This window comes from Rhinoraja longicauda, chromosome 8, assembly GCF_053455715.1.
Source record: "Rhinoraja longicauda isolate Sanriku21f chromosome 8, sRhiLon1.1, whole genome shotgun sequence".
NCBI lineage: Eukaryota > Metazoa > Chordata > Chondrichthyes > Rajiformes > Arhynchobatidae > Rhinoraja > Rhinoraja longicauda.
Window position 1 is genome coordinate 2,329,844 of NC_135960.1, and position 11,355 is coordinate 2,341,198.

At 52.2% G+C, this 11,355-nt stretch overlaps 1 protein-coding gene across 1 annotated transcript; it reads left to right on the forward strand.

Annotated features, from left to right (window-relative positions):
- Window positions 1-494: 494 nt before the first annotated feature.
- tmem198ab (transmembrane protein 198ab) lies at window positions 495-10,819 on the forward strand. Its single transcript, XM_078403255.1, has 4 exons — window positions 495-721; window positions 4,448-5,023; window positions 6,285-6,442; window positions 7,491-10,819. The coding sequence occupies exons 1-4, from the start codon at window positions 559-561 to the stop codon at window positions 7,623-7,625; spliced, it is 1,032 nt and encodes a 343-aa protein (XP_078259381.1). The 5' UTR covers window positions 495-558; the 3' UTR covers window positions 7,626-10,819.
- The last annotated feature ends 536 nt before the right edge of the window (window positions 10,820-11,355 follow it).

The window sequence follows — 11,355 nt, forward strand, 5'->3', positions numbered from 1 at the left end:
TGCGGTTATGTCTCTAAATCTCCCCCTGCACTATGCTGCCTGTGCTAATTGGATATTCAGCTTCCGGATGGCAGAGGAGGATTCTAAAATTAGCTTCTGATCCGTTTCACACTGCTGTGAAAATTCAGTGCAGTTCAGGGAGCGACACTTTACACTTTAGAGTTACAGCGCAGAAATAGGCCCTTCGGCCCACCGAGTCCGTACCGACCGGCGATCCTCGCACACTACCACTATCCCACACACACTAGGGACAATTTACAATTTTACCGAAGCCAATTAACCTACAAACCCACACGTCTTTGGAGTGTGGGAGGAAACCGGAGCACCCGGAGAAAACCCACGCAGGTCACGGGGAGAACGTGCAAACTCCGTACAGACAGCACCCGTAGTCAACCAGGGGCCACACACAGTTTAAGAATAAGGGGTAGGCCATTTAGAACGGAGATGAGGAAAAACGTGTGTGCTCATGCCATTTATCTTGTGTTTGCAGCATCTCTGACTTTGAATGGAGGCTGCCCTCTGACCTTTGACTGGCCGCTGCCAAGGTAACGCCAAGCCATGACCTCCACACTTCAAGCCTTGCACTTTAAACTCTTGACCCAGGGCACGGGTCAGAGCACCATCCACACGTGTGACCAGGAGATCGACCGCAAGTATGACATCGTGCCGTCCGTGGTCTGCTCCATGTGCTGCCTCTTTGGAGTCATCTACTGCTTCTTTGGTGAGTGGGTTGAGTTAGGGCCACAAACTAGGGGTTGCCAACTATCTCACTCCCAAATAGGGGACAAGGTGACGTCACCGCCCCGCGCCCCACCTGACCTCACCCAGCCAGCGGCCACGTGCTCCCGATCCACCAATGGCAGCCGCCCGGGCCGGGGAGGGGGGGTTGCTATGCAACCTCCATTAGGCGGCGCCCGGGCCTACACTATCCAGGCCTACACAGTCCGGATCTACAGTGTCCGGGCCTAGTGTCCGGGCCTACAGTGCCCGGGCTTGCAGCGCCCGGGCCTGCAGCGCTCCCACGGCCTAATACGGGACAAGGGCGGACCCGTACGGGACAAACCAATTTAGCTCAAAATACGGGATGTCCCGGCTAATACGGGACAGTTGGCAACCCTAGCCCCGGCAATGCAAGGTTCATTGAGTCATAGAGTGATACAGGCCCAACTTGCCCACACTGGCCAACATGTCCCAGCTAGACTAATCCCACCTGCCCGCGTTTGGCCCACATCCACCCCAACCTGTCCTTTCCGTGTACCTGTTCAACTGTTTCTTAAACGTTGCCATTTAGGACTGAGATGAGGAAAAACCTTTTTCACCCAGAGAGTTGTGAACCTGTGGAATTCTCTGCCACAGAAGGCAGTGGAGGCCAATTCACTGGATGTTTTCAAGAGAGAGTTAGATATATCTCTTAGAGCTAATGGAATCAAGGGATATGGGGAGAAAGCAGGAACGGGGTACTGATTGAGAAAGATCAGCCATGATCATATTGAATGGCGGTGCTGGCTCGAAGGGACGAATGGCCTACTCCTGCACCTATTTTCTATGTTTCTATATGTCCTTGCCTCAGTTACCTTCTCCAGCAGCTTGTTCCACACACCCACCACCCTCTGGTGAAAAAGTTACTCCTCAGATTCCTATTAAATCTTTTCCCTCTCACCTTAAACCTTTGTCCTCTGGTCCTCGATTCCCCTACTCTGGGCAAGAGACTCTGTGCATCTACCCGATCTATTCCACTCGTGATTTTATACACCTCTATGAGATCACCCCCTCATCCTCCTGCGCTCCAAGGAATAGAGTCCCAGCCTACTCAACCTCACCCTGTAGCTCACACCCTCCAGTCCTGGCAACACCTTCCAGCTTGACAATATCTTTCCTATAACATGGTGCCCAGAACTGAACACAATATTCCAAATACATTCTCACCAACGTCTTACACAACTGCAACATGACCTCCCAACTTCTTTATTCAATATCTGACTGATGAAGGCCAAAGTGCCAAAAGCCTTTTTGGCCATCTTATCTACTACCTGCGACTCCACCTTCAACAAACCATGCACCTGTACTCCGAGATCCCTCTGTTCTACAACACTCTCCATAGGACTACCTTTCACTGTGCAGGTCCTGCCCATGTTACACTTTCCAAAATGCAACACCTCACATTTCTCTGTATTAAATTCCATCAACCATTCCTCAGCCCACCTGGCCAATCGATCCAGATCCTACTGCGATGTTTCACAACCTTCTTCACTATCTGCAAAACCGCCCACTTTTATATCATCTGCAAACTTGGCCTTCGTGGGCTCACGGCTTTTAATTTCACAAGTTCACAAGTTAAAGGAGTAGAATTAGGCCATTCGGCCCATCGAGTCTACCCCGCCATTCAATCGTGGCTGATCTCTGCCTCCTAATCCCATTTTCCTGCCTTCTCCCCGTAACCCTTGACACCCGTTCTAATCAAGAATTTGTCTATCTCTGCCTTGAAAATATCCACTGACTTGTGGCCTCCACAGCCGTCTGTGGCAAAGAATTCCACAGACTCACCACCCTCTGACTAAAGAAGTTCCTCCTCACCTCCTTTCTAAAAGAGAGCCCTTTAATGGAAAGATGGGAAACATCCTTTCCACATCCACTCTATCTATGCCTTTCATTATTCTGTCAGTAATCATTTCCTATTGTAAGAACCATCAGGTGGTTTGATGTGCTGCAGGTAACTCAGCGGGACAGGCAGCATTCAGTTCAATTCACTGGGGTTTAAAAGGATGAGAGGGGGCCTTATAGAAACGTATAAAATTATAAAAGGACTGGACAAGCTAGATGCAGGAAAACTATTCCCAATGTTGGGCGAGTCCAGAACCAGGGGCCACACAGTCTAAGAATAAAGGAGGGGCCATTTAAAACTGAGGTGAGGAGAAACTTTTTCACCCAGAGAGTTGTGAATTTGTAGAATTCTCTGCCACAGAGGGCAGTGGAGGCCGATTCACTGGATGGGTTTAAGAGTGTTAGATAGAGCTCTAGGGCCTAGTGGAATCAAGGGGTATGGGGAGAAGGCAGGCACGGATTACTGATTGTGGATGATCAGCCATGATGACTATGAATGGCGGTGTTGGATCGAAGGACCGAATGGCCTTCTCCTGCACTTAATTTCTATGTATCGATGTTTCTAACCCTCTGTGGCACCCGTTGTTTATGGAAGGCCCCCAAAGCTGCCTTAGGCACTGTGGTGTCCTTGCCCTTGGGAATGCAATAGACAATTGACAATAGGTGCAGGAGGAGGCCATTCGGCTCTTCGAGCCAGCACCGCCATTCAATGTGACTATGGCTGATCATTCTCAATCAGTACCCCATTCCTGCCTTCCCCCCATACCCCCTGACTCCGCTATCATTAAGAGCTCTATCTAGCTCTCTCTTGAATGCATTCAGAGAATTGGCCTCCACTGCCTTCTGAGGCAGAGAATTCCACAGATTCACAACTCTCTGACCGAAAAAGTTTTTTTCAATGCGTGACAGGACAGCCCAGAGCTGAGGGAGCTCTACTCTGTGCCCATCCCATGCTATCCTTGGCCTGCCAGTATGTGGTGGGACTTTAGATTAGAGATGCAGCGTGGAAACAGGCCTTACGACCCCTCTGTGTCCGCGCCGACCATCCACATTCGTTCCACGTCAACCACTCCCTGCACAGTAGGAGCGATTTACTGAGGGCCAATTAACCTAGAAGCCCTGCACGTCGTTGGAGTGTGGGAGCAAACCGGAGCTCCCAGAGAAAACCCACGCGGGTCACGGGGAGAACGTACAAACTCCGTACAGACAGCACCCGTAGTCAGGATTGAACCCGGGTCTCTGGCGCTGTGAGGCAGCAACTTTAACCACTGCTCCACCGTGCCCTGGAAAGTTTGACCCACAGGGCGCAGCGGTAGAGTTGCTGCCTCACAGCGCCGGAGACCCGGGGCCAATCCTGACTGCGGGCGCTGTCTGTACGGCGTTTGTACACTCTCCCCGTGACCCGCGTGGGCTTTCTCCGAGATCTTCGGTTTCGTCCCACACTCCAAAGACGTACAGTACAGGTTTGTAGGTTAATTGGCTTGGTATAAATGTAAAATTGCCCCTAGTGTGTGTAGAATAGCTTTAATGTGCGCTGGTCGGTGCGGACCCAGTGGGCCGAAGGGCCTGTTTCCTCCCTGTATCTCTAAACTAAACTAAAAACTAAACACTGAGTAGACACAGAAAATGCTGGAATAACTCAGTGGGTCAGGCAGCATCACAGGAGAAGAGTAACGGGTGATGTTTCAGGGTCGAGACTCTGAAACGTCACCTGTTCCTTCTCTCCCGAGGTGCTGCCTGACCCGCTGAGTTACTCCAGTACATTTTTTAGTGTCTACCTTCGATTTAAACCGGTGTTTTTCTCCTCTACACTGAACACTGAGTGTCGTCTCTGTCTTTGGCCCAGGCTACCGCTGCTTCAAGGCCATCATGTTCCTGACGGGCCTGATGTTCGGCTCCATCGTCATCTTCATGCTGTGCTACAAGGAGAGGGTACTGGACACGCAGCTGAGCATGGAGGCCAGTGTGGGGATTGGCCTGGGGATCGGCATACTGTGCGGCCTGGTCACCATGCTGGTGCGGAGCGTGGGCCTGTTCATGGTGGGCCTGTTGCTGGGCCTGCTGGTGGCCGTGTCCACCCTGTTGGTCCTGGAGCAGTTCTACCACCCCCGCACCATGTGGGTGCCCATCGGGCTGCTGCTGGGCGCCGGAATGTTCTTCGCCGTGCTCACCCTGCAGTGGCAGCGCTTCTTCACCGTCCTCTCCACCGCCGTCTTCGGCGCGGCCATCATCACGGTCACGGTGGACTACTTCATCGAGATCTTCCTGCTGGTGCAGTACATCTACGATCGGATCAAGGTGTCTCCCGTGAAGCCAATGTGCTGGTACAGCTGGGTCATCCTGGGCATCTGGCCCGTGCTCACCGCTCTCGGAGTGCTGGTCCAGTTCAAGGTCACGGCCGAAGGCTACTCGCACACGGAAGGTAGGCCCCATTGCCCTGGTAACCGGCCTAGTCACGCCGCCTCAGCCTGGCTTCGTAGTAGGGTTGCCAACTGTCCCATATTAGCCAGAGAGTTGTGAATCTGTGGAATTCTCTGCCTCAGAAGGCAGTGGAGGCCAATTCTCTGAATGCATTCAAGAGAGAGCTAGATAGAGCTCTTAAGGGTAGCGGAGTCAGGGGGTATGGGGAGAAGGCAGGAACGGGGTACTGATTGAGAATGATCAGCCATGATCACATTGAATGGTGGTGCGGGCTCGAAGTCTATTGTCTATATTATCCTACAAACCAATTTAGCCCAATAGGCCCAGACACTGTAGGCCCGGACACTGTAGGCCCGAACAGTGTAGGCCCGGACAGTGTAGGTCCGGACACTGTAGGCCCGGACACTGTAGGCCCGGACACTCTAGGCCCGGACAGTGTAGGCCCGGAGGCCCGGGCACCGCCTAACGGAGGTTGCTTAGCAACCCGCCTCCCGGCCCGAGCGGCTGCCATTGGTGGAGCGGGGGCACATGGCTGCTGGCTGGGTGAGGTCACGTGGGGCGCGGGGCGGTGACGTCACCTTTAGTCCCCTATTTGAGAGTGAGAAAGTTGGCAACCCTAGCCACACGTCCTGTGCAGGGCGGTACGGTGGCGCAGCGTTAGATTTGCCGCCTCACAACGCCAGTGACCCAGGTTCGGATCCTGACCTCGGGTGCTGTCTGTACGGAATTTGTACGTTCTCCCCGTGACTGCGTTGGATTTCCCCGGCTGCTCCATTTTCCTCCCACATCCCAAAGACTTGCAGATTTGTAGGTTAATTGGCTTCGGTCAAAATTGTAGGATAGTATTTGTGTACGGAATGATTGCTGGTGGGTGCGGACTCGGTGGGCCGAAGGGCCTGATTCTGCGCTGTATCTCACAACTAAACTAAATTAAACTGAACTGAACTTAACAAAACTAAAATCATGTTCAAAATCATGAGAGGAATACATCAGGTAGAGGGACAGAGTCTCTTGCCCAGAGTAGGGGAATCGAGAACCAGAGGATCAATTTGAGGGGAGAAAGATTTAGAGGGTTATGTTTTTGTGGTGATTTCCGTCTTATTCTCCCTTGTGTATAATTTTATATAAAGTAATTCACCCTTCATGCACCCCTCTAGTTTCATTCACCCTTGGGTGAACCATTCACCAGTTTAAGAAGCGTTGGTCTAACTCGCCCTCTGTGTGTTTCTTTCTCCCGACGCTCCCGCCCGCCCGCCCGCCAGTGATCATCAGCAGGAGGAGGCGACGGGTGCAACTGATGCGTATCCGGCAGCGGGAGGCCAAGAGGAAGCAACGCAAGCAGCGACGGTCCTACCAGGAGCAAGCATACAGGAGAAAGCCCAACCCCGTGCGACGCTACGATGGAGACGTCCTCTCTCCGGTCAGTTACCCCTCCGCCCCATCACCCTCTACCCCCCCCCCCCACCCCCACTCCACCCCACCCCACCCCCAGCCCGGGGAGGTGCCCTGTCATGTGGTTCCCTGATGTGGGTCCCTTGTGAGGTGTTGCATTTTGGGACGTCGGACAAGGCCAGGGCGGACCTACACAGCGAATGGCAGGCCTCTGGGTAATGTTGTAGAGCAGAGGGATCTAGGAGCACAGGTGCATGGTTCCTTGAAGGTCGAGTTGCAGGTAGATAAGTGGATATTTTTAAGGCAGAGATAGACAAATTCTTGATTAGAACGGGTGTCACGAGTTATGAAGTAGTGGATGTGGAGAGGATGTTTCCACTAGTGGGAGAGTCTAGGACCAGAGGGCACAGCCTCAGAATTAAAGGACGTTCTTTTAGGAAGGAGATGAGGAGGAATTTCTTTAGTCAGAGGGTGGTGAATCTGTGGAATTCCTCGCCACAGACAGCTGTGGAGGCCACAAGTCAGTGGATATTTTTAAGGCAGAGATAGATTCTTGATTAGTACGGGTGTCAGGGGTTAAGGGGAGAAGGCAGGAGAATGGGGTTAGGAGGGAGAGATAGATCAGCCACGATTGAATGGCGGAGTAGACTCGATGGGCCGAATGGCCTAATCCTGCTCCTGTCCAGGGGCCACACAGTCTAAGAATAAATGGGGGGCCATTTAAAACTGAGGTGAAAAAAAACTTTTTCATCCAGGGAATTGTGAATTTGTGGAATTCTCTGCCACAGAGGGCAGTGGAGGCCGATTCACTGGATGGATTTACGAGAGAGTTAGATAGAGCTCTCGGGGCTAGTGGAATCAAGGGGTACGGGGAGAAGGCAGGCACGGGTTACTGATTGTGGATGATCAGCCATGATCACAACGAATGGCGGTGCTGGCTCGAAGGGCTGAATGGCCTCCTCCTGCACCTATTGTCTATGTTTCTCTGTTCCTATCACTTATGACCTGCAGAGCTTGATGCCCCTTCTCTCTCTCTCTCTCTCTCTCTTTCTCTCTCCCTCCCTCCATCCGTCCAGAGCTACATCCAGAGTTTCCGCGATCGCCAGGCGGTTAGCTCTCCCAGCGGCGTCGCCCAGACCATGGTGGACGTCGACTACGACTGCGGCTCCACCGTGCCCCTCACCTCCTCCGCGCCGGCGGTCCGCGTGTGAGTCCGCGAGGGGCAGAGGAGGCCGCAGATGAGCAGAGTGCCGGGCAGGGAGGGGCGGAGAGGCGTGGAGGAAGCCCGGCGACACTCTCTCTCTCTCTCTCTCGTGGACCTCCCGCTCCCCGCGGACGAAAAACCAGATTTAATATATTCGCCTGAACTGAGTCCTTTGCCCCTTTGTCCCGTCCCAACCCCAAGCGCGATGGGGCCCGGGGACGGTCCACCCCTGTGCACCCTCGTGTTTCCCTGACCTGCACCTAACGGAGAAGACTCTTGCCGACCCTTGCACGGGTCCCAGCGCGGATGCAGGGTGAGGTTAGACCCTAAAGGACGAGCAAAGAGGTGTCCGAACTCCACCGAGGGAGTTGTCCGAGAGAGTTGGCGAGGGACAGGGGCGGGCGAGAGAGAGGTGCCACGGACATCCATTCATTCTTGCACCTTCACAACCTCACCCCGCCATCTCCTCAAAACGTCCCAACCGACGGTTCCACGGCGGTCCGGGCCTCCCGGAGGATGTCGTGACCACCGTCAACGCCGCGCTGGAACGAAGGAGTTCCCCCCACACCCACCCACCGTCTTCAGTAATCTTCCCGGGGCTGGGAAAGGATGCTTCACCCAGCCGGTGAACCCATCTCCAATGAACTTGGGACATCTCGAAGAGACCGCCTTGCTGGGACCAATATTCTGGGACCAATATTCTGCATGTTACTGGGCCGTGTGTGCACGTCCACACCGATCGGTGCGTCTCGTCACACATAGAAACTGCTGATTGTATCTGCGTTTAGTGCTGGCACTGGTCTCGTACTGAGAGGGGACGGGGACGGGGGGGGGGGTAATCCGACCCCAAACCAGCGGCGCTAGAACCTTGACCCTAACCAGAACCCCAGCCCAAACCCCGGAACAACCCTGGAACCCTGAAACCCAAATTAGGATCCAACCTATAGAAACACAGAAAATAGGTGCAGGAGGAGGCCATTTGGCCCTTCGACCCAGCACCGCCATTCATTGTGATCTTGACTGATCATCCACAATCAGTACCCCGTGCCTGCCTTCTCTCCATACCCCTTGATTCCGCTAGCCCTATCTAACTCTCTTTTGAAAGCATCCAGTGAATTGGCCTCCACTGCCTTCTGAGGCAGAGAATTCCACAAATTCACAACTCCCTGGGTGAAAAAGTTTTTCCTCGTCTCCGTTCTAAATGGCCTACCCCTTATTCTTAAACTGTGGCCCCTGGTTCTGGACTCCCCCAACATCGGGAACATGTTTCCTGCATTCAGCGTGTCCAATCCCTTAATAATTTTATATATTTCTGTAAGAAACATATCTTTTCGATCTCCGAACCAGAACCTTAAAAGTTTTAACTGGAACCCTAGAATCCTAATCAGAACTCAACCTTACCCACAACCTGGAAACCGTACCCAAACGTCAGTGAGTCACCATCCAATGGTTGTATGTGTGTGTTGATGTTGTGACTGCAGCAGATTGATGCCACTGCTTCCAGGGTTGGTCTGACTTCACTTGTCACCTGTGAGTTTGAAACAGACGTGTGTGTGTGTGTGTGTCTGCTGATGTGCATACCTGTTTGTGTACAGGTGTGCCTGTGCATGTGTCCGCACATGTGTGTATGTGTGACTGCCTGTATGTGTGTCAGTGAATGTGAGCGTAGAGGGGTGAGTGTTCGGGTGTGTGTATGTCTGTATATATATATATGTGTGTGTCTGTATATATGCATGTGTGTGTCTGTATATATATATGTGTGTGTCTGTATATATGTGTGTGGGTCTGTATAATGTGTGTGTGTGTGTGTGTGCATATGTCTGTGTGTGTGTGTGCATCTGTCTGTGTGTGTATGCATGTCTGTGTGTGTATGTCTGTGTGCATATGTCTGTGCATGTGTGTGTGGATATGTGTGTGTGCATATGTCTATATATATCTGACTGGATGTGTGTGTATGAAAGTGTGCGTGTATGTGTGTGTGTGCATATGGTTGTATGCATATATGAGTGTGTGTGTGTGTATGTGTGCATGAGTGTGTGTGTGTGTGTCTATGAGAGTGTGTGTGTGTGTGTATGTGTGCATGAGTGCATAATGGATGGATGTGTGTGTGTGTATATGAGTGTGTGTGTGTATGTGTGTAAGGGTGTGCATGTGTGCGTGTAAGGTGAGTGTGTGTATGGATGGATGTATGTGTGTGTGCGTGTGTGAGTGTGTGCGTGTGTGAGTGTGTGTATGAGTGTGTGCATATGAGTGTGTATGGGTGTGTATGTGTGCGTGTAAGGTGAGTGTATAGATGGATGTGTGTGTGTGTGTATGGATGGGTGTGAGTGTGTGTGTATATCAGTGCATGTGAGTGTGTGTATGGATGTGTGTGTTTATGAGTGTGTGTGTGTATGTATGAGTGTGTGTGAGTGTGCGTGTGTGTGTGTGTGTGTGTGTGTGTGAGTGTGAGTGTGTGTGTATCTGTGCTTGTGTGTGTGTGTGTGTGAGTGTGTGTGTGTGTGTGTGTATCTGTGCTTGTGTGTGTGTGTGCGCGTGTGTGTGTGAGTGTGTGTGTATCTGTGCTTGTGTGTGAGTGTGTGTGTGTGTGTGCGTGTGTGTGTGTGTGTGTGTAAGTGTGTGTGTATCTGTGCTTGTGTGCTTGTGTGTGTGTGTGTGTGTATCTGTGCTTGTGTGTGTGTGTGTGTGTGTGTGTGTGAGTGTGTGTGTATCTGTGCTTGTGTGTGAGTGTGTGTGTGTGCGTGTGAGTGTGTGTGTATCTGTGCTTGTGTGTGTGTGTGTGAGTGTGTGTGTGTGTGTGAGTGTGTGTGTGTGAGTGTGTGTGTGTGTGTGTGAGTGTGTGTGTGTGAGTGTGTGTGTGTGTGTGTGTGAGTGTGTACACCTGCCTCCCTCAGCTGGTGTGTGTGTGCCCCTACACCGTACACGCTCCCTGCCCACCCCTCGCCCGGTCAGCCCTGCCCCCAGCCATGTGCCGTGACCAGTGCCGGCTGCCGTGTGCCGTGACCAGTGCCGGCTGCCGTGTGTCCGTGACTCTGACAGCAGCATGTTTTGTGTTGGAGGCGTGCCGTTCTGCTCTCCCCCCCCCCCCTCCCCCTTCAAACCGTGTTCCAATCCTTACTCTTCTTTTTTTGGATGTGCCAAAGCGTTGGAAATAGTGCAAAACGTTAGCTGCGTGTTTGTTTAAAAATGACTAAATATTTATTTGACCGCTGTTGCCGTCTTGTTTGAAGTCTGAACCATCGGGTTTTCATTCTGGGGGAAGGTGTGGGAACACAGTTTACAGTTATGGTGTCGTTTATTGTCACGTGTACCGAGGTACAGTGAAAATCCTTTGTCGCGTGCTAACCAGTCAACGGAAAGACAATACATGATTACAATCGAACCATTTACAGTGTATAGATACATGATAAGGGAATAACGTTTAGTGCAAGGTAAAGCCAGCAAAGTCCGATCAAGGATAGGTCGATGGTCACCCATGAGGTAGATGGGAGGCCAGGACCACTCTCTAGTTTAGTTTAGTTTAGAGATACAGTGTGGCCCTTTCGGCCCACCAGGTCCGCGCCGCCCAACGATCCCCGCACACTAACACTATCCTACACCCGCTAGGGACAACTTTTTTTACATTTACACCAAGCCAATCAACCTACAAACCTGTACTTAGGAGGAAACCGAAGATCTCGGAGAAAACCCACACAGGTCACGGGGAGAACGTACAAACTCCGTACAGACAGCGCCCG